The sequence below is a fragment of the Xenopus tropicalis genome, chromosome 4, assembly GCF_000004195.4.
Source record: "Xenopus tropicalis strain Nigerian chromosome 4, UCB_Xtro_10.0, whole genome shotgun sequence".
In the NCBI taxonomy this organism is placed as follows: domain Eukaryota; kingdom Metazoa; phylum Chordata; class Amphibia; order Anura; family Pipidae; genus Xenopus; species Xenopus tropicalis.
In genome coordinates this window covers 145525403-145549979 of record NC_030680.2, presented here as the reverse complement: position 1 = coordinate 145549979, position 24577 = coordinate 145525403, and the positions used below count along the sequence as shown (strand labels likewise).

The 24577-nt window shown below is 41.9% G+C and overlaps 1 protein-coding gene across 27 annotated transcripts in view; it reads right to left on the bottom strand.

Moving 5' to 3' along the window:
• Nucleotides 1-24577, bottom strand: part of cadps (Ca2+ dependent secretion activator) — a 314914-nt gene that overhangs the window by 204858 nt on the left and 85479 nt on the right. For all 27 annotated transcript variants that reach the window (XM_018092883.2, XM_018092886.2, XM_012960425.3 and 24 more), the window contains 1 exon segment: nucleotides 9344-9424. In XM_018092883.2, coding sequence (XP_017948372.1) covers nucleotides 9344-9424 — 81 coding nt within the window.

The following is a 24577-nucleotide window of genomic DNA, read 5'->3' as shown; positions in this document are numbered from 1 at the left end:
CTGTTTTTCTTGATGCCTCAATTAATGTAATTTTATTAGTATTTATTTCATTTGTTAAAACTCAGCAGTAGCGGCTGCATTTCCCACCCTAGGCTTATACTCGAGTCAATAAGTTTTTCCAGTTTTCTTAGGTAAAATTAGGTACCTCGGCTTATATTCGGATTGGCTTATACTCGAGTATATACGGTACCTTTCTGGTTTTCTTGTGGTTTTTTCTGTGTTTTTCTTGTGTTTTTTCCCCCATTTTTTCTGAATATGGCCAATATGATGAGCGGTGGCTTATGAAGAAGAACATACATTTTTATAAAACAAAACATGTCTCCTCCTATCCCTTGGTTTGGGAATAAGATGTTGGGTGGTTGGTGTTAACCAATTTTTGCACTTTGTGCCTGGCCTTCCATTTTGAGGTCTTTGAAAATTCCATACACCTGGATATGAAAACCAAACCAAGGACCGGCCTTGGGTTGCCTTTAACCCTTTATTGGGGAGCTATTACGTGTAGCTGCTACCAGTTCATATCCTGACGCAGAATCAATCTGCGAGAGCCTAAAATGCCAAAATAAAAACTGCTAAAACCCATTTGATGCTAATGCAAAGGGACAGGAGGAGACAGTTTGTGACATGCTCCAAGGTGCTTATTCGGAAGGATGAGATCTAATTTATGTAGACCTGCTCGTGCCATAAATAAACCATCAATATTTATTAGAGCGAGACCAACATGATGATCTCCTGTTTATGCTTGGACTTCGTGTCGCCATTTCCACAAGCGAATCAGATGCTGATCTCATTGGGCTGAAGGTATGATAATGAAATTACTTATTTAAAGTTCAATTACAGTTAATCAAGACACACCGATAAACACATTTTAGATTTTACACCTACTCTGATATTGTCTCAGCATATCTATCTATCTATCTATCTATCTATCTATCTATCTATCATCTATCTATCTATCTATCTATCTATCTATCTATCTATCTATCATCTATCTATCTATCTATCTATCTATCATCTATCTATCTATCTATCATCTATCTATCTATCTATCTATCATCTATCATCTATCTATCTATCTATCTATCTATCTATCTCTCATCTATCTATCTATCATCTATCTATCTATCATCTATCTATCTATCTATCTATCTATCTATCTATCATCTATCTATCTATCTATCTATCTATCATCTATCTATCTATCTATCTATCTATCTATCTATCTATCTATCATCTATCATCTATCTATCTATCTATCTATCTATCTATCTATCTATCATCTATCTATCTATCTATCTATCATCTATCTATCTATCTATCTATCTATTTATCTATCTATCTATCTATCATCTATCTATCTATCTATCTATTTATCTATCTATCTATCTATCTATCTATCTATCTATCTATCTATCTATCTATCATCTATCTATTTATCTATCGTTCTATCTATCATCTATCTATCTATCTATCATCTATCTATCTATCTATCTATTTATCTATCTATCTATCTATCTATCTATCATCTATCTATTTATCTATCTATCTATCTTTCTATCTATCATCTATCTATCTATCTATCTATCTATCTATCTATCTATCTATCTATTTATTCAGTAATGAAAATACTAGATCAGCCTGAATTTCAAACCTGCAAGCTGAATGCAATTGTCAGTGTTGGACTGAGGAGCCTGGGGCCCATCAAAAAACTTGGCCTATAGGGCCCCCACCACAATCAAAGCTATAATCTTAAAACAGTTTCTGCTGTGCCCCTATTCTTCCTACCTACAACTTCTGCAGTAACCCCTGGCACAAGTTATACAGGGAACTCTGAGTATCACTCATGTATTATAAGGGATAATGTACCCCCTACTGTAAATGATAAGGATATTAGCAGTCACTGAGGGGTTCTGTGCCCATATAAAGGCACAAGGCTGCAGGCTGAGTTATACAGGGAACTCTGAGTATCACTCATGTATTATAAGGGATAATGTACCCCCTACTGTAAATGATAAGGATATTAGCAGTCACTGAGGGGTTCTGTGCCCATATAAAGGCACAAGGCTGCAGGCTGAGTTATACAGGGAACTCTGAGTATCACTCATGTATTATAAGGGATAATGTACCCCCTACTGTAAATGATAAGGATATTAGCAGTCACTGAGGGGTTCTGTGCCCATATAAAGGCACAAGGCTGCAGGCTGAGTTATACAGGGAACTCTGAGTATCACTCATGTATTATAAGAAATAATGTACCCCCTACTGTAAATGATAAGGATATTAGCAGTCACTGAGGGGTTCTGTGCCCATATAAAGGCACAAGGCTGCAGGCTGAGTTATACAGGGAACTCTGAGTATCACTCATGTATTATAAGGGATAGTGTACCCCCTACTGTAAATGATAAGGATATTAGCAGTCACTGAGGGGTTCTGTGCCCATATAAAGGCACAAGGCTGCAGGCTGAGTTATACAGGGAACTCTGAGTATCACTCATGTATTATAAGGGATAATGTACCCCCTATTGTAAATGATAAGGATATTAGCAGTCACTGAGGGGCTCTGTGCCCATATAAAGGCACAAGGCTGCAGGCTGAGTTATACAGGGAACTCTGAGTATCACTCATGTATTATAAGGGATAATGTACCCCCTACTGTAAATGATAAGGATATTAGCAGTCACTGAGGGGTTCTGTGCCCCCCATATAAAGGCACAAGGCTGCAGGCTGAGTTATACAGGGAACTCTGAGTATCACTCATGTATTATAAGGGATAATGTACCCCCTACTGTAAATGATAAGGATATTAGCAGTCACTGAGGGGTTCTGTGCCCATATAAAGGCACAAGGCTGCAGGCTGAGTTATACAGGGAACTCTGAGTATCACTCATGTATTATAAGGGATAATGTACCCCCTACTGTAAATGATAAGGATATTAGCAGTCACTGAGGGGTTCTGTGCCCATATAAAGGCACAAGGCTGCAGGCTGAGTTATACAGGGAACTCTGAGTATCACTCATGTATTATAAGGGATAATGTTCCCCCTACTGTAAATGATAAGGATATTAGCAGTCACTGGGGGGGTTCTGTGCCCATATAAAGGCACACTGCTACAGGCTGTGCTCATGTGTTTTGTAATTTTTAATTTACCAGAACCTTATTATAGAACAGCACCCTGAGACAAGGTTCTAAGCATAACTGATGCTTTATTTATGAAACAAAGACAGAGTTGTGTGGAAGCTTTCAGAAACACAGAGCAGTAGCTGAAATGTGTCAAAAACAGCTTCACCTGAAAGTCTCAGCCTTGTATAGATCATTGCCTACCTTATCATTTTACTGCTGTCTGTGTACTCTGTGGTTACAGCTGTGCAAACAGCAAAGTGTATGTAGGGGTTAGCCAGTCAGCTCTATCATGTCAGGGCCTTGTGGTGTTACTGTAAGATGGCATATTGAACTTATATTTTATACTTATAGATATAGCATATTTATATAGTGAATAAAGTACCCCCTATTGTAACATATAGGGATATTATAGGTCCCCTAAGGAGTTCCTTATAATATATAGTGAATAAAGTACCCCCTATTGTAACATATAGGGATATTATAAGCCCCCTAAGGAGTTCCTTATAATATATAGTGAATAAAGTACCCCCTATTGTAACATATAGGGATATTATAAGCCCCCGAGGAGTTCCTTATAATATATAGTGAATAAAGTGCCCCCTATTGTAACATATAGGGATATTATAAGCCCCCGAGGAGTTCCTTATAATATATAGTGAATAAAGTGCCCCCTATTGTAACATATAGGGATATTATAAGCCCCAGAGGAGTTCCTTATAATATATAGTGAATACAGTGCCCCCTATTGTAACATATAGGGATATTATAAGCCCCAGAGGAGTTCCTTATAATATATAGTGAATAAAGTACCCCCTATTGTAACATATAGGGATATTATAAGTCCCAGAGGAGTTCCTTATAATATATAGTGAATAAAGTGCCCCCTATTGTAACATATAGGGATATTATAAGTCACAGAGGAGTTCCTTATAATATATAGTGAATAAAGTACCCCCTATTGTAACATATAGGGATATTATAAGTCACAGAGGAGTTCCTTATAATATATAGTGAATAAAGTACCCCCTATTGTAACATATAGGGATATTATAAGTCACAGAGGAGTTCCTTATAATATATAGTGAATAAAGTGCCCCCTATTGTAACATATAGGGATATTATAAATCCCCGAGGGGTTCCTTATAATATATAGTGAACAAAGTACCCCCTATTAAAACATATAGGGATATTATAAGCCCCCGAGGAGTTCCTTATAATATATAGTGAATAAAGTGCCCCCTATTGTAACATATAGGGATATTATAAGTCCCTGAGGGGTTCCTTATAATATATAGTGAATAAAGTGCCCCCTATTGTAACATATAGGGATATTATAAGTCCCTGAGGGGTTCCTTATAATATATAGTGAATAAAGTGCCCCCTATTGTAACATATAGGGATATTATACGTCACAGAGGAGTTCCTTATAATATATAGTGAATAAAGTACCCCCTATTGTAACATATAGGGATATTATAAGCCCCCGAGGAGTTCCTTATAATATATAGTGAATAAAGTACCCCCTATTGTAACATATAGGGATATTATAAGTCACAGAGGAGTTCCTTATAATATATAGTGAATAAAGTACCCCCTATTGTAACATATAGGGATATTATAAGTCACAGAGGAGTTCCTTATAATATATAGTGAATAAAGTGCCCCCTATTGTAACATATAGGGATATTATAAGTCCCCGAGGGGTTCCTTATAATATATAGTGAATAAAGTACCCCCTATTGTAACATATAGGGATATTATAAGTCACAGAGGAGTTCCTTATAATATATAGTGAATAAAGTGCCCCCTATTGTAACATATAGGGATATTATAAGTCCCCGAGGGGTTCCTTATAATATATAGTGAATAAAGTGCCCCCTATTGTAACATATAGGGATATTATACATCACAGAGGAGTTCCTTATAATATATAGTGAATAAAGTGCCCCCTATTGTAACATATAGGGATATTATAAGCCCCCGAGGAGTTCCTTATAATATATAGTGAATAAAGTACCCCCTATTAAAACATATAGGGATATTATAAGCCCCCAAAGGGTTCCTTATAATATATAGTGAATAAAGTACCCCCTATTGTAACATATAGGGATATTATAAGCCCCCGAGGAGTTCCTTATAATATATAGTGAATAAAGTGCCCCCTATTGTAACATATAGGGATATTATAAGCCCCCGAGGAGTTCCTTATAATATATAGTGAATAAAGTACCCCCTATTGTAACATATAGGGATATAATAAGTCACAGAGGAGTTCCATGACCATATAAAAGCACAAGGCCTTCAACCTTGTGCTTTTACATTGTCATGGAACTCCTCGGTGACTTCTAATATCCTCATATTTTATAACAGGGGGTTATTATTTATTGTAATATACAAGTTTTAGTGAGTCATGTGACAGAAATTGCATCACTAAGCTCTGCTTATAACTGATACATTTGTTGGTTCAAGAATAAAAGTTTAAATGGCAGAGGGATATAAAACCAGCTTTATACATACATAGGACTAAGTTTGAACAATTAACTTACGATTCCAGTTTTATTTACAAACATATTTTTTTACGATTCCAAGGTCTTTTAGTATTTTTTAAGATCATCCACAAGTTGAATTAACCACAGAAGGCCGTAAAGATTGCATTTCATGGAAGAAGTCACGTGCAGCTCTAATAAATACGCTGCGTTTATCTGATCGAAAGAGATCTTTGATTCTTAATGGCAGTGCAGGCTGCCATCTTGCAAATTGCCTCTGGGTTAATCCCAGTTGGATGAGAAGATTAAGTGCTCTGCATAAAGGGATGCGCTGCCGACAAAGGTCACATCTAAATTTAGTTTGCTCAGAAGCAGTGCCATATGGCGGGTTATGGATTGCTGAAGTCTGGCCTTTAATGCTTCCTTTATAGGATAGCTATGGATTGTGAAACAATTTCAGCATTCACATTCAATGCAATACAGGATAGATTAGAGCTACTGACGAAACATAATGTATGAAGGCCCGGAGGGACGAAGGAGACAATGCAGGAAGGCTAGAGCCCCTTTACAAAAGGCTTGTCGTTACATAAATCAGAAATATTCATCCTGCAGCCCTCCAGCTGGAGTTCAACTGAGCCCATATGGGATACAATTAAGAAAATGGAACAATTACTATATTGTTCCGAATTATAACACAATGTAATACATCATTTGTTATTATTACGCATTTCCTCGGATGCTGGGGACACCGTGCCAAGAGTGTACCTTACAATATTCCATGTTTTGTGTGATCAGAATAAGACTTGTACCTGAAACATGGAAGGTTTTACAATGGAATGGGGTGTGTTTGGGTCTAAAGGGATGGCCATGACCAGTGATCCCCAAGCAGTGGCTCAGGGGCAACATGGTGCTCACCACTCCATTGGGCTTGGAGACAAGTGTTGGAAGCACAGAGACACCGTTTTACCCCAAGCAGAGCCTCCTGCAGGCCATCAGTCCCCAATGGGGCAACCAAATAGCCAATAGCATCCCCAAAGAACTTTATTCATGTTTGTGTGGCTCACCTACACTTTGTAAGTCTGAGTAAGGTTTACAATGGAATGGGGTGTGTTTGGGTCTAGAGGGATGGCCATGACCAGTGACCCCCAAGCAGTGGTTCAGGGGTAACATTTTGCTCACCACTCAGTTTGATGTTGCTCCCAGTGGCCTCAAAGGAGGTGCCATTTTTGAGTTTCTGGCTTGGAGACAAGTTTTGGAAGCACAGAGACACCATTTTACTCCAAGCAGAGCCTCCTACAGGTCACATGAGGCTACCAAATAGCCAATCACCGCCCTTATTTGGCAGCCCCAACTGAGCCCATATGGGATACTGGTAGATACAATTAAGAAAATGGAACAATTACTATATTGTGCCGTATTATAACACAATGTAATACATCATTTGTTATTATTACGCATTTCCTCGGATGCTGGGGACACCGTGCCAAGAGTGTACCTTACAATATTCCATGTTTTGTGTGATCAGAATAAGACTTGTACCTGAAACATGGAAGGTTTTACAATGGAATGGGGTGTGTTTGGGTCTAAAGGGATGGCCATGACCAGTGATCCCCAAGCAGTGGCTCAGGGGCAACATGGTGCTCACCACTCCATTGGGCTTGGAGACAAGTGTTGGAAGCACAGAGACACCGTTTTACCCCAAGCAGAGCCTCCTGCAGGCCATCAGTCCCCAATGGGGCAACCAAATAGCCAATAGCATCCCCAAAGAACTTTATTCATGTTTGTGTGGCTCACCTACACTTTGTAAGTCTGAGTGTGGATTTCGAGTAAAAAAGTTCTTAACTGAGCGAGGTGCGACCTACAAAATGTTGCCGATTTTCTATATTATCATTTTGGAAGGTGGAAGAGACTTTACTGGCTCCGCTCTTATCATTTAATTGAAGCTTGTGCATAATATGGCACATACTTATACAGGTATGGGATCCCTTATCTGGAAACCCGTTATCCAGAATGTTCCGAATTACGGAAAGGCCATCTCCCATACACTCCATTATAAGAAAATAATTCTAATTTTTTAAAAATGATTTCCTTTTTCTGTGTAAAAATAAAACAGTACCTGTACTTGATCCCAACTAAGATATAATTACCCCTTATTGGGGGCAGAACAGCCCTATTGGGTTTATTTCATGGTTAAATGATTCCCTTTTCTCTGTAATAATAAAACAGTACCTGTACTTGATCCCAACTAAGATATAATTACCCCTTATTGGGGGCAGAACAGCCCTATTGGGTTTATTTAATGGTTAAATGATTCCCTTTTCTCTGTAATAATAAAACAGTACCTGTACTTGATCCCAACTAAGATATAATTACCCCTTATTGGGGCAGAACAGTCCTATTGGGTTTATTTCATGGTTAAACGATTCCCTTTTCTCTGTAATAATAAAACAGTACCTGTACTTGATCCCAACTAAGATATAATTACCCCTTATTGGGGCAGAACAGCCCTATTGGGTTTATTTAATGGTTAAATGATTCCCTTTTCTCTGTAATAATAAAACAGTACCTGTACTTGATCCCAACTAAGATATAATTACCCCTTATTGGGGCAGAACAGTCCTATTGGGTTTATTTCATGGTTAAACGATTCCCTTTTCTCTGTAATAATAAAACAGTACCTGTACTTGATCCCAACTAAGATATAATTACCCCTTATTGGGGCAGAACAACCCTATTGGGTTTATTTCATGGTTAAATGATTCCCTTTTCTCTGTAATAATAAAACAGTACCTGTACTTGATCCCAACTAAGATATAATTACCCCTTATTAGAGGCAAAAGAATCCTATTGGGTTTATTTAATGTTTAAATTATTTTTTAGTATCAAGATACAAATTACAAAAATATCCCTTATTGGGAAAACCCCAGGTCCTGAGCATTCTGGATAACAGGTCCCAAACCTGTACTTCACAGTATAAAAAGGTAATATATATATTGAAAACCTGGTCGTTTACGCAGAGCTCCAGGTTTATTTAAAAACATCAATAAGGATTCAGCTCCACTTTATATTATAACTGGCCTCCTGATGAACCCTTATGCACTGCTTTGAGTCCCCCTGTGGCCATTTGGGAAGCACCAAGATAAACAATCCCCCTCCCTGAATTTAACCAAGAGGGACTTAATTATGAGAAAAGGCCTTCCGGCAAGAAAATGCTGTGGGTGTCTTTGCCTTCAGCTGTTTTCTTATCAATAAACCTGAGATTCCCAAGCTGCGCCGTTGCCCTTGTGTTGACTACCACCCTGACGCATTTTACCTAGAGGGCCCCACTTTATTATAAGAGAAGAGCTGCAGGCAAATATATTTATATCCGAGGCTTTGGCCTTGTGGTGCTGTCATACATTTATGGAACACTGTTGTGTTTCTGGTTTTTTTTTCTCTTTTTTTTCACCCACAATTAAGACTCAACTGACACGTAATCAATTTCCTGAAGGCCAGATGTTTGCTATAAATACGCGTTTCTCTATTTTCCCTTTTTAAAGGCCCACCACCATGATTCATATGTATACGCCTCAACTTCTTCCAGTTCATTTCGAGCCTACGCTCTCCTAGTTTGTCTTCAAGATACCAGATTGAGGTTAGTGTCATAAGTCCATATATTATTTTGTAAGTAAGATGGTGTCTCTTCACAGTCCCCCTAGAAGACCTTCTATTAAGAGTGTAAAGGACCATGTAGACTTACCCTTGCAATCTGATCTGCCATCTGAAGGCGGCCATCTAATTCACGTCTTATCTGGGCGGCTTGCTCATCAGGGTTATCCAGCTGTGGGGCACAAATACAAATAAATTCCATTAGGATCAGGTTTGTACAGTAAGGACAATGCTTAGGCAAACAGAGCTGAATGAACTGAATTGAATATTGTCATAGAATCCCATTGTCTACATCACACCAACAGGTTTTTAGGGGGAACGTGCCAATACATATATACCTTATATACAATACATATATACCTTATATACAATACATATATACCTTATCATCTGTAACTTCCGCCATTGGCATTTCATGTTACTATTTAGAGTTGACTTTAAGAAAGAAACTTCCTATTTTAATTAATTAATTTACTGTAAGAGAATGCAAGGTGATCTAGCTCTCCTGACTTCAGCACCCTGCCTCTCCTGACTTCAGCACCCTGCTTATCTTGACTTCAGCACCCTGCCTCTCCTGACTTCAGCACCCTGCCTCTCCTGACTTCAGCACCCTGCCTCTCCTGACTTCAGCACCCTGCCTCTCCTGACTTCAGCACCCTGCTTATCTTGACTTCAGCACCCTGCCTCTCCTGACTTCAGCACCCTGCCTCTCCTGACTTTAGCACCCTGCCTCTCCTGACTTCAGCACCCTGCCTCTCCTGACTTCAGCACCCTGCCTCTCCTGACTTCAGCACCCTGCCTCTCCTGACTTCAGCACCCTGCCTCTCCTGACTTCAGCACCCTGCCTCTCCTGACTTCAGCACCCTGCCTCTCCTGACTTCAGCACCCTGCCTCTCCTGACTTCAGCACCCTGCCTCTCCTGACTCCAACACCCTGCCTCTCCTGACTTCAGCACCCCGCCTCTCCTGACTTCAGCACCCTGCCTCTCCTGACTCCAACACCCTGCCTCTCCTGACATCAGCACCCTGCCTCTCCTGACTTCAGCACCCTGCCTCTCCTGACTTCAGCACCCTGCCTCTCCTGACTTCAGCACCCTGCCTCTCCTGACTTCAGCACCCTTCCTCTCCTGACATCAGCACCCTGCCTCTCCTGCCTTCAGCACCCTGCCTCTCCTGACTTCAGCACCCTTCCTCTCCTGACATCAGCACCCTGCCTCTCCTGACATCAGCACCCTGCCTCTCTTGACTTCAGCACCCTGCCTCTCCTGACTTTAGCAAACTGCCTCTCCTGACTTCAGCACCCTGCCTCTCCTGACTTCAGCACCCTGCCTCTCCTGACTTCAGCACCCTGCCTCTCCTGCCTTCAGCACCCTGCCTCTCCTGACATCAGCACCCTGCCTCTCCTGCCTTCAGCACCCTGCCTCTCCTGACTTCAGCACCCTTCCTCTCCTGACATCAGCACCCTGCCTCTCCTGACTTCAGCACCCTGCCTCTCCTGACATCAGCACCCTGCCTCTCCTGCCTTCAGCACCCTGCCTCTCCTGACATCAGCACCCTGCCTCTCCTGACATCAGCACCCTGCCTCTCTTGACTTCAGCACCCTGCCTCTCCTGACTTCAGCACCCTGCCTCTCCTGACTTCAGCACCCTGCCTCTCCTGACTCCAACACCCTGCCTCTCCTGACTTCAGCACCCCGCCTCTCCTGACTTCAGCACCCTGCCTCTCCTGACTCCAACACCCTGCCTCTCCTGACATCAGCACCCTGCCTCTCCTGACTTCAGCACCCTGCCTCTCCTGACTTCAGCACCCTGCCTCTCCTGACTTCAGCACCCTGCCTCTCCTGACTTCAGCACCCTTCCTCTCCTGACATCAGCACCCTGCCTCTCCTGCCTTCAGCACCCTGCCTCTCCTGACTTCAGCACCCTTCCTCTCCTGACATCAGCACCCTGCCTCTCCTGACATCAGCACCCTGCCTCTCTTGACTTCAGCACCCTGCCTCTCCTGACTTTAGCAAACTGCCTCTCCTGACTTCAGCACCCTGCCTCTCCTGACTTCAGCACCCTGCCTCTCCTGACTTCAGCACCCTGCCTCTCCTGACATCAGCACCCTGCCTCTCCTGCCTTCAGCACCCTGCCTCTCCTGACTTCAGCACCCTTCCTCTCCTGACATCAGCACCCTGCCTCTCCTGACTTCAGCACCCTGCCTCTCCTGACATCAGCACCCTGCCTCTCCTGCCTTCAGCACCCTGCCTCTCCTGACATCAGCACCCTGCCTCTCCTGACATCAGCACCCTGCCTCTCCTGACTTCAGCACCCTGCCTCTCCTGACTTCAGCACCCTGCCTCTCCTGACTTCAGCACCCTGCCTCTCCTGACTTCAGCACCCTGCCTATTCTGACTTCAGCACCCTGCCTCTCCTGACTTCAGCACCCTGCCTCTCCTGACTTCAGCACCCTGCCTCTCCTGACTTCAGCACCCTGTTTCTCCTGACTTCAGCACCCTGCCTCTCCTGACTTCAGCACCCTGCCTCTCTTGCCTTCAGCACCCTGCCTCTCCTGACTTCAGCACCCTGTTTCTCCTGACTTCAGCACCCTGCCTCTCCTGACTTCAGCACCCTGCCTCTCCTGACCTCAGCACCCTGTTTCTCCTGACTTCAGCACCCTGCCTCTCCTGACTTCAGCACCCTGCCTCTCTTGCCTTCAGCACCATGCCTCTCCTGACTTCAGCACCCTGCCTCTCCTGACTTCAGCACCCTGCCTCTCCTGCCTTCAGCACCCTGCCTCTCCTGACTTCAGCACCCTGCCTCTCCTGCCTTCAGCACCCTGCCTCTCCTGACTTCAGCACCCTGCCTATTCTGACTTCAGCACCCTGCCTCTCCTGACTTCAGCACCCTGCCTCTCCTGACTTCAGCACCCTGCCTCTCCTGACTTCAGCACCCTGCCTCTCCTGACTCCAACACCCTGCCTCTCCTGACTTCAGCACCCTGCCTCTCCTTACTTCAGCACCCTGCCTATTCTGACTTTAGCACCCCTGCCTCTCCTGACTTTAGCACCCCTGCCTATTCTGACTTTAGCACCCCTGCCTACATATTGTAAAACAAGTCACACTTTATATAATGGCAGTAGGAGGAGGAGAATCATGGAGCTAAGGGAACATTATGAAAGTGCCTTTATCAAGTGACTCCAGTGTCCTTGATATGAAGAAATTCACTGTCTTTCGCTTATTCCCAGTTCCCCTTGGATCTGTCTTTCATACAAGCTTTTTAGCAGGATGATATGTGACAGGAGAATGATAAAGAGACAGTTAACTCTCCCTAAATGTGACGGCTGCCTGCTAAGTTGCAGCAAATTAGACAAAGTCTGCTCCAGGAGATTACTATCTCCAGTTATTGTGTATTATCCCAGCCATCACATCCGTCAGAATTCATCAAGGCTAAAATGTTTTTTGTTGCGCTTTCCTTAGAATGGGAGAGGAACTCATCCCTACACTACCCAGCTACGTGTCTATAAATATATATATAGCAAAGATATAATAGGCAGTTTCTAAATGCAAAGCCACCTCTCTAAGGGGAAACAAACCTATACAGCAACAGAATAATGTGAATAATATAATAACGTGTGAAAGGAAAAGGGCTTGCTGGCAGTGGGAGGGATTTGGGCACATTGTGGGTGGGGTTTGTGGTTAATGGTGTCTTAATTCTACATCATGGCAGGGGGCCCAGATGGCCATTGGGCTAATGATGGGCACCCTTGGGGGGGGGGGGGGGGGGAGAACTGCTAACTCTGTAGTATAATTACTGCCAATATATGAAATTAAATTGCATTTGGTGCAGTGTATATTTCAATAGGGGGAGTAGGAGTGGCTGTTTGCCTGATGTTTTCATTATGCTTATTTCTTTATTACTTTATTTCACTTTACAAATACAGTATGTCTCTATCAGCAATACAGCGTGACACAGTACGGCGGTGCAAATTAACTGACTGAGGATAAAAGAGCAACAGGTAGAGATGTAGCGAACCTCAAAAAAAAAGTTTGCGAACGCGTTCGCGAACTTACGCCAAAAAGCGCGAATATTCGCGAACTTTGCGAACCCCATAGACTTCAATGGGAAGGCGAACTTTAAAACCTAGAAAAGCCATTTCTGGCCAGAAAACTGATTTTAAAGTTGTTGAAAGGGTGCCACGACCTGGACAGTGGCATGCAGGAGGGGGATCAAGGGCAAAAATTTCTCTGAAAAATACTTTGTTGGCACAGCGTTGTGTAAAGGCAAAGGCAGTTGGCAGACCTAGCGGAAATACGCGGCGTTTTTTGCTATTTCGCACTATTAGCACCATGGAAACGGGATTTGCTGAAAAACGCCATGTGTGGCTTGTGTGGCGTTTTTAGGCCGAGAAAAAACACAGCAGAAAAACGCCACGCGAACCCAAATTGCGAACATACACGAAAAAGTTTGCAAACTTGCGAACACCCGATGTTCGCACAAATTAGTTCGCTACATCTGTAGCAACAGGTACAAAAAGAACCTACAAACAGGAAAATCAAGAACCTACAAACGTTCTTGATTTTCCTCACTTGACCTCACAAATGGGAATTCTCCAGTTTCTCACTTTTCTCGTGTTTTCTCATGTTTTCTGGTGCAAAGAACTGACCCAGATTATGAATTCTCAATTACGTATGTCTATGAAGATTCTCATTCATCCGTGTCATTATATACAGTATCTAGTACAGTGGTTCCCAACCTCCCTAATGCCGAGACCCTTTAATACAGTTCCTCATGTTGTGGTGACCCCCAACCATAAATTATTCCTAAGACAATCGGAAATATGTGTTTTCCCATGGTCTTAGGCGACCCCTGTCCCGACCCACAGGTTGAGAACCGCTGATCAAGTAGAATTAAGTCTAAAACAACTGGAATTTTTCTTGAAAACGTTTCACCACTCATCCGAGTGGCTTCTTCAGTTCAAATGACTGGTAGGGAATTCCCCAGCATTTAAACCCTTGTGGGTAGTACAGTCACAGACTTAATTCTACTGGATCTCAATTAAGTCCATTGTGACATAAATAATAAATTCCTTGTTCTTTGGTTAACATTGAGCTATGGTAAACGTCTCATACGCTCAACTGCTACGTGGTTGTTAGGGCTTATTACCCTAGGAACCTGGCAGCAGTTTGAAAGTCAGAATCAAGATAAAGGGTCTAAAACTAATTAAAATTATTACAAAAATTGAGAGTGAATGAAACTTGTGCAATAACGTAGGGTTAAGAAAAATAAAAAAAATTATAAAGCTAAATAATAAAAATTAAAAATAAGCATAAAAAATGGGGGTTAAACAAAGAAAAATGTAAAAATGAGACTTAAAGAATAAAAATTTAAAAAATAAGGCAAACCATAAAAAACAAAAACAAAGAAAATAATACTAAACCATAAAACTGAATTTTCAGCCAATCTGTTTTCTGGTTGCTTGGGTCAGGACAGATTGAAAGTGGGAATAATAGAAAAGCTAATAATTTCAAACCTTTTCAAGATAAATAATAAAGAAAATGATAAAAAAATGCTTAGTATTAGTCCTTCTGTAATGTTAACTTCCCCTTTAAAAAAAAGCATATGATGGACATATACAACGTAGTCCATACAAACATAATTATGATACAAAACAGATGATGGAAAAAGACCTTTGATATAACACTGTACAACCAGATTGGTAATTAAAAATAATGAATAAACTCTTCAAAATACAAAAGTCAGAGTAAAACAGCAATTTATATCTCCATTAAGGAAGCAGCCCCCTCTCTTTAGCTGCCTATCACTTGCACAAGGACTATGATTAATATAAATCCATCCTATATCCACTAAAAAACAACCTTTAACCATGAAATGCTCACCATTTAGTTAAATAAGGCTAAACTCTGATGATCAAAGTAGCTCTATAATTAATCTCAGTGTTGCACAGGAGAAACCCTAGCCAGCACGCTAGCCGGCCTCCTTTAGCTTTTAATTAAATTGGAAATATGAGTGCTGTTAAGCTGACATGGTGCCTGAACTCAATCATACCGAAGCAGAGTGCTAATCCGTAGCACTGTAAATTCCAAAGCCGGGTCCACCAGATGTCCTTCGGAATTAAAAGGAACCGAGAATGTGGGTATCAAACTCACTGAGCCTCGGTAGCATGAAAATGAAAAGCAAAAGCTCCATGGGTGAACCTCTCACTGTGAACCCAATGACTGTGTCAAGAACGTAAAGATGTCCTAAGTGGTGTCTGCCCAGGGACCCGATTAGTACAGCAAGATGGTAGCAATCAGCAAGACTAAATAGGCAACAGTAGTGCATGATGGTCAGTAAGGCAAGATGGTGTCAGTAAGGCAAGATGGTGTCAGTAAGGCAAGATGGTGCCAGTAAGCATGATGGTGTCAGTAAGGCAAGATGGTGTCAGTAAGGAAAGATGGTGTCAGTAAGGCAAGATGGTGTCAGTAAGGCAAGATGGTGTCAGTAAGGCAAGATGGTTTCAGTAAGGCAAGATGGTGTCAGTAAGGCAAGATTGTTTCAGTAAGGCAAGATGGTGTCAGTAAGGCAAGATGGTGTCAGTAAGGCAAGATTGTTTCAGTAAGGCAAGATGGTGTCAGTAAGGCAAGATGGTGTCAGTAAGGCAAGATGGTGTCAGTAAGGCAAGATGGTTCAGAAGGGAAATGGTGTCAGTAAGGCAAGATGGTGTCAGTAAGGCAAGATGGTGTCAGTAAGGCAAGATGGTTTTCAGTAAGGCAAGATGGTGTCAGTAAGGCAAGATTGTTTCAGTAAGGAAGATGTGTCAGTAAGGCAAGATGGTTTCAGTAAGGCAAGATGGTGTCAGTAAGGCAAGATGGTGTTCAGTAAGGCAAGATGTTCGTAGGCAATGGTCAGTAAGGCAAGATGGTGTCAGTAAGGCAAGATGGTTTCAGTAAGGCAAGATGGTGTCAGTAAGGCAAGATGGTTTCAGTAAGGCAAGATGGTGTCAGTAAGGCAAGATGGTTTCAGTAAGGCAAGATGGTGTCAGTAAGGCAAGATGGTTTCAGTAAGGCAAGATGGTTTCAGTAAGGCAAGATGGTGTCAGTAAGGCAAGATTGTTTCAGTAAGGCAAGATGGTGTCAGTAAGGCAAGATTGTTTCAGTAAGGCAAGATGGTGTCAGTAAGGCAAGATTGTTTCAGTAAGGGAAGATGGTGTCAGTAAGGCAAGATGGTTTCAGTAGGGAAAGATGATGACTAGGACAAGAAGGCAACAGGAGAGCAAGATGATGACAATAGGGCAAGTTGGTGCCAGGTAAGGCATTAGGGTAAGATGGTGTCAGGAGGGTAAGATGGTGACAGTAGGACAAGGCAAGGCAAGATGAGAGTAAGATGATGGAAGTAGGGTGGGATGGTGCCAACAGGACAAGATAGCAACTGACGCTATCAGTAGAGTAAGATGGTGACAGTAGGACAGGAAGGCAAGATGAGTGTAAGATGATGGAAGTAGGGCGGGATGGTGCCAACAGGACAAGATAGCAACTGACGGTAGCAATAAGTAGCAATAAGTAAGATGGTGACAGTAGGACAAAAAGAAATAGTAGGGCAAGATGATCTCAGAAGACTGAGAAGGTGGTGGTAGGGCAAGACAGAGTCAGGTAAGGCATTAGGATAAGATGGTGACAGTACGACAAGAAAGCAAGAGAAGAGCAAGTAGGTGACAGCAATGAAAGATGGAGCTCACAGGACAAAATACCAACAAGAAGGTGTCAGTAGGAAAAGATGGTGAAAGTAGGACAAGAAACAACAGGGCAGGAAGTGTCCAAAGAGAAAGAAGGTGAAAGTAGGAAAAGACCAAGTCACTTAAAAATTCATGGACACTTCTTAAAGGCAAGGCAGCACTGATTGCATCTAAATTATATTACAATCAGTGCAGCCCTTCCAGCTGGATTTTCTAGATGTGACCCTGAATTTTCAAGTGATCTGGTAACCCTAGACAATAGGACAAGAAGGTAATAGGAGACCAAAATGGCGTCAGTAGGGTAAGAAAGTGACAGTAGGACAGATAGGCAAGAGGAGAGAAAGATGGTGACAGTAAGGTAAGAAAGTGACAGTAGGACAGATAGGCAAGAGGAGAGAAAGATGGTGACAGTAGGGTAAGAAAGTGACAGTAGGACAGATAGGCAAGAGGAGAGAAAGATGGTGACAGTAGGGTAAGAAAGTAACAGTAGGACAGATAGGCAAGAGGAGAACAAGATGGTGACAGTAGGGTAAGAAAGTGACAGTAGGACAGATAGGCAAGAGGAGAACAAGATGGTGACAGTAGGGTAAGAAAGTAACAGTAGGACAGATAGGCAAGAGGAGAACAAGATGGTGACAGTAGGGTAAGAAAGTAACAGTAGGACAGATAGGCAAGAGGAGAACAAGATGGTGACAGTAGGGTAAGAAAGTGACAGTAGGACAGATGGGCAAGAGGAGAGCAAGATGGCATTAGTAGAGTAAGAAAGTGACAGTAGGGCTGATAGGCAAGAGCAGGATGGTGACAGCAGGGCAAGATGGAGTCAGTAAGGCGAGCTAGTTTGACTGGGGGAAGATAGCGAAAGTAGGACAAGAAGGCAAGAGGAGAACAAGATGGTGAGAATAAGGCAAGATATTGTCAGTAGGAACAGATGGTGGCAGTAGGACAAAAAGCAGCAGTAGGGCAAGATAGTGTTCAAAGTGAGACAGTAGCCCAACTGGCAACCCTGCAGTCATTACTTAAGTATATGTCGCTCTTAGCGGTATCCTACTGTCTCCTACAGCTGCACAGATACCTTATATTAAGTGACCTATGAAAATGGTTTATTTAGATGAAGCAGGGTTTTACATATGAGCTGTTAATGCAATGTATTTCTATAGAGACCTACATTGTTTGGGGGGGGTATAGTTTCCCTTTAATAGACTAAGGCATAGAGCAGCGACTCTCATTACAGTAAGTAGCTGATTGCTCAGCGGAGATCTGTAGGTGTCTCTCTCACTGCGGTTCCATTTACGTCTATGGGAAGGGAGCGCTGCGGCTGATATAGGAATCAGGCTATGGTATAAAGAGGCATTAGTACTCTGTGTGCATTTAGGGGCAGAAAGAGGTTAATAAACCAGTCCAGCCCTTAATTATCTAATGAGCTTTCTTTGCAGGGAAAAACAACATGCGAGAGGAGTCTATTTAGAAACACACAAGGGGCTCGGGAATATTTTCAGAGCCGCTGCTTCTTTCTTTAATAATTGAAAACCCATTTCACAGCCCGGTGGCTCCAGTGCTGTACGTGGCAATACAATAAACAGGTTGTAAATGCAAAAACAATGCAAGCGCCACCGGAGGAGAGACTTTCCCTTTGTTTCAAAGCTTTGATGGTGAACGGGGGCAGGTAGCCAGTTGTGGCATTTCCACTTAAATAGGCACCAGCTGTGAAAAGCTATAATATCCACTAATAATCATTTCAGCATTAGAGGCTCACGTCATGTGACTCACAGGTTTATTATACCCTGCAGGGGGGGGAGGGGGGGCAAGAACATGAATAGTCAGGAATAGAATGGGAGGAAGCCATTACGTAGCGCTGAGGGGAAAAAGGCCATCCCCACCAAAAATGTATGTGTTGGGAAACGAAAACAACAAGCTAAAGGGGAACTCAACCCAAACACAACACAAGGAAACATCATTTCAAGCAACTTTGCAATATACATCAATTGAAAAATATGCAGCCTTTTCATGATGTTTAATGTAATAATATAGTTTGGAACAGTTCCCTAAGCCCCGCCCCCTGTCCCCTAAGCCCCGCCCCTTGTTCCCCTGCTAATCCGGCTGCCTACTTTGTGACTCAAATAAACTGTAACAGTAGTCGCCTGTCCCCAGCCTTCAGCCTGCTTCCTCCCAATCCCACAATTCCCTGCTGCACACGTGATGTCAATAAGGAAAGGAACATCCCAGTACAATGCATTGTGGGTTATGTAGTTCCTGCATGCTGGCTGTAAGCTGGGGAGAAGTTGTTACAATTTGTAACATCAGTGTTTTAGTCCCTCCTCCCCTGCCAGGATTTCAATTGATGCAGAAAGAGTAGAACTGTTTTGCAGCTGGATTTCAGCATATAAACATGGGATTTATTCCTACTGTTTTGAAGGAACAGATTACAGGGATAGGGATATTAGGGGTTTCTGTGTTGTGTGGGGCTTTGTAACAGATTTTGGTTTGGAAGCGGGAGTTAATAAACCTAGAGAGCAGCTGGGGGTAAACTGGGCCGAGGTTGAACTGGTCGGTCATGTTAAATGTAATTTTAGTTTAATTGGCAAATGTCACCACAAATTTCTTTCTTTTATACAGCAGCAGCAAATGTGCACAGTGCTTTACAGGTATTTTACATCCGGCCCTCTGCCCCATTAGAGCTTGAAAACTATGGTCCTTGGCTACTTATTGTATAACATGGTGTATATTATTAGTAGCCCAGGTCAGAATTGACTTCAGGACTGGTTCCGTAACTATATATAGGCAAATGAGAGCCTGTGTCTATATAACCAATCATTTTAAAAAATAATAAATAAAAACCCTCCCCATATACCACGTATAGGCATGCATTGCTTTTATTGGCCTATGTTGTTTTGACCTTTGTAGGAAGAAGGTGAAAGGGTACGGTGTAGTTAAAGGGAACTGGTTTCCGAATCAATATTTGTTAAAGAGACTTGTTATATGCTGAAATACAGCTGCAAAACAGATGATTTTCTCCTTTGTGGCAGGGAGGAGGGGCTAAAACAAGAATCACAAACTGACAATATGAGTGCGGACTCTAATATCCTTGTCAATACCTGCATTAATACCTGCAAGAAGTAATAACAACTAGTACCCTCAGTCCATTATACAGGTTTGGGATCCCTTATCCGGAAACCCATTATCCAGAAAGCTCCGAATTACGGAAAGCCTGTCTCCCATAGACTCCATTTTAATCAAATAATTTAGAATTTTAAAACTGATTTCCTTTATCTCTGTAAAAATAAAACAGTTCATTGTACTTGATCCCAACTAAGATATAAATAATCCTTATTTGATGCAGAACAGCCCTATTGGGTTTTTTGTAATGGTTAAATGATTCCCTTTTCTCTGTAATAATAAAACAGTACCTGTACTTGATCCCAACTAAGATATAATTACCCCTTATTGGGGCAGAACAGCCCTATTGGGTTTATTTAATGGTTAAATGATTCCCTTTTCTCTGTAATAATAAAACAGTACCTGTACTTGATCCCAACTAAGATATAATTACCCCTTATTGGGGGCAGAACAGCCCTATTGGGTTTATTTCATGGTTAAATGATTCCCTTTTCTCTGTAATAATAAAACAGTACCTGTACTTGATCCCAACTAAGATATAATTACCCCTTATTGGGGGCAGAACAGGCCTATTGGGTTTATTTAATGGTTAAATGATTCCCTTTTCTCTGTAATAATAAAACAGTACCTGTACTTGATCCCAACTAAGATATAATTACCCCTTATTGGGGGCAGAACAGCCCTATTGGGTTTATTTCATGGTTAAATGATTCCCTTTTCTCTGTAATAATAAAACAGTACCTGTACTTGATCCCAACTAAGATATAATTACCCCTTATTGGGGGCAGAACAGCCCTATTGGGTTTATTTCATGGTTAAATGATTCCCTTTTCTCTGTAATAATAAAACAGTACCTGTACTTGATCCCAACTAAGATATAATTACCCCTTATTGGGGGCAGAACAGCCCTATTGGGTTTATTTCATGGTTAAATGATCCCCTTTTCTCTGTAATAATAAAACAGTACCTGTACTTGATCCCAACTAAGATATAATTACCCCTTATTGGGGGCAGAACAGCCCTATTGGGTTTATTTCATGGTTAAATAATTCCCTTTTCTCTGTAATAATAAAACAGTACCTGTACTTGATCCCAACTAAGATATAAATAATCCTTATTTGATGCAAAACAGTCCTATTGGGATTAATTAGTGTTTTATTGATTTTTTAGTAGACTTAAGTTATGGAGATCCAAATTATGGAAAGACCCCTTATCCGGAATACCTTCGGTCTCGAGCATTCTGGATAACGGGTCCTATACCTGTACTATGGTGTCTGGTTGTTCCATTTCATTTAGCAGTTTCAGCCATGGATAAGACTCCATTGTTCTTTTATTGTCCAAATAGAGCTTCCCATATTTTTACCAAACATAAAAAAGTAATCGAGGAGACATAGCCATATATCATAGAAATAAATATATATTATATTATTCATAAAACTATGGAATAATATGCACTCTTGTTGACTATGCACAACATTCAGACTATAGTCTAACCCAGGGGTGGCCAATACGTCCATCACGGCCCACCAGTCGATCCCCTGTGGATTTCTGGAGGACCATGATGAAGCCGGGGGGTGCGGACGTGCTGCGTGAATGTGTATGTACGTCATTGGTCGATCGCCAATGAAAAAGGTCTGGCCGCCCCTGGTCTAACCAATACCAAATCATGCAGCCGGTTCTCAATAGACTTACCGCTCTTTCCTTCACTAGCCCTTGGATAAGCCCACGTACCACTGAGTAAGTGCTAATGTGCCGGCACAGACTGGGACCTTGGTGTTATAATAGATTTTCAATGCAAACAGAGGCTCCATTATTCAGAACTCAGAGAATTCTCAGAACCTACAAAGTCAATATTGAAAGAAAAGCCCAGACTCTGGGGAATATCTCATCAATATCCTTTCCACGGACAGTGTGAAGATGTCTGATATTGGATTAATCGTAAATTCTGAGCCCGACTGTACAGCTCTTTTAAGTAAAACAGCACAAATCCTTCTTAGACGGAACTTGTTGCTTTGTTCCATTGTCATCCCAGAGAGCAGGGAATGGATGTGGTTCTACTGTTGTAGCTTCAAATGAACTTGCTATTCACTATCATTCTATGCTATTTGTAACAGACATTTATTTGGGGGGAGAAGTTCTTCAGTGCCTTCAAGGCTTTGTCATCCCACCCTTACTATCTCATTTTACTTTATTCTACACCCATTGGCCTCTTCTACACCCCTTGACTAAAATCAATTCTAAATATGTAGCTTCCATTACCGTTAGAAATATATATATTATTAATAGACAGATCATTTTCCAACAGATTTCTTCAGTAGAAGAGATGATGTAGCTTCATGAATAGCAATACAGTAGATAGAAGTGGGTGCAACTTCAAAAGATGATTCTTTCTGGGTGCAATATATTAGGCCTGCTGGGAGACCCTTGTGAAGATAAAGAAGTATCTCTGATTCTTGGTGCAGTCAGTGTTGGACTGAGCCTTATAGGACCACCAGAGAACCCGACGCCCTGGGCCTACAATCACAGCAAAACAATATAGATGGTGCTAAATTATATCGGTTTTCTGTAGGCCCACAGTGGGTTGGAAATATGGATGGTTCCACTAGGGACTGGATCCAACAGGGTCATCTATAATTCCCTGATTGGCCAGTATGCCCCTGGGTGTGGTACATATCTACTGAATTACCAGTCTTTCCAATGATCTTCTCAGTGGCAAATGCAAGGGACTCGTGTATTGGCCCAGTCATTCCTACCGTAAACACATAAGGTCCCCATACAGGGGCTGATTCTAGCTGCCGATATGGGTCCCTTGACCGATTCGACAGCTTATTGGCCCATGTATGGGCACTACCGACAGGCCTGCCCGACCATATCTGGCCTGAAATCGTCCAGATCTCGATTGGGTAGGTTAGAACATCTAGTCGGATCGGGGACCGCATTGGCTCGTTGATGCGGTTCCCGGACCAACTTTGACTATGCCCATCATTATAATTTGATTGTTTGGCCCCAGGGACAAACGATCGAATTAGCCTAAATTCCCCCGATATCCCCCACCCATCGGTAGAAGATCCACTCGCTTGGCGACATCACCAAGCGAGCGGATCTTAAGGTGTATGGGCACCTTAACCCCCATTGATCGCCAATACACAGATACTGCCATGTTCCCACCCCACTGCACTATTTATGCCACTCTCTGAACCATTTAATCCAGGTCTTCTGTAGGCAAATGTATAAAATGGCATTTATTCTAAGGCTGATAGCACAAGGGTCCAGAAAGCTGCCCACCATGGTACCTGTCACTGGATATAACACAGTCAAATGTAATTGTTTCTCTACAAACATGGCAGCTGAGAATCCTCCCCATTCCCTATCAGCCCAAGGGTATTGGTACCATGATAAGCTATAGTAGATCTCTCTCTTTATCTCACCATTACCTGTACAACACAAAAAGCAGTAAAACACAACAAAATGCTCACCAATTGTTGCACTTACAACTATACAATATTATTCCAACAGGCAGGATATGTTAGGGCACATTAGAAGCAATCTGTAGGGTTAATTTACAACAGTAAGACTCAGCCTTTCTTTTTGTTTTGTTAAATATATGTAAATACAGTAAGTAGGCTTGAATTAGCCCTAGGCAGGTTTCTTTTGAAGCTTTTTATACTGTAACATCAGTAAGTGTCATGTATACTAATGTAATCCCCATGTCTCTCCTAATTAGGTCCCATTAGCTGTACCTTTGGTTATTAATGTTCTTTTTTGTCCTTCAAAATACTCTTAGATTATTGAGAGACTGCTCTCAGTATGATATGTGTATAATAATAAAGAATGTGCCCCCTGTTGTAAAATATGAAGATATTAGAAGTCACTTTAGAGTTCTATAACCTGTATAGAAGTCTTTGGCCTTGTGCCTTTATATGGGCACAAAACCCCTCAGTGACTGCTAATATCCTTATCATTTACAGTAGGGGGTACATTATCCCTTATAATACATGAGTGATACTCAGAGTTCCCTGTATAACTCAGCCTGCAGCCTTGTGCCTTTATATGGTCACAGAACCCCTCAGTGACTGCTAATATCCTTATCATTTACAGTAGGGGGTACATTATCCCTTATAATACATGAGTGATACTCAGAGTTCCCTGTATAACTCAGCCTGCAGCCTTGTGCCTTTATATGGGGGGCACAGAACCCCTCAGTGACTGCTAATATCCTTATCATTTACAGTAGGGGGTACATTATCCCTTATAATACATGAGTGATACTCAGAGTTCCCTGTATAACTCAGCCTTGTGCCTTGTGCCTTTATATGGGCACAGAACCCCTCAGTGACTGCTAATATCCTTATCATTTACAGTAGGGGGTACATTATCCCTTATAATACATGAGTGATACTCAGAGTTCCCTGTATAACTCAGCCTGCAGCCTTGTGCCTTTATATGGGCACAGAACCCCTCAGTGACTGCTAATATCCTTATCATTTACAGTAGGG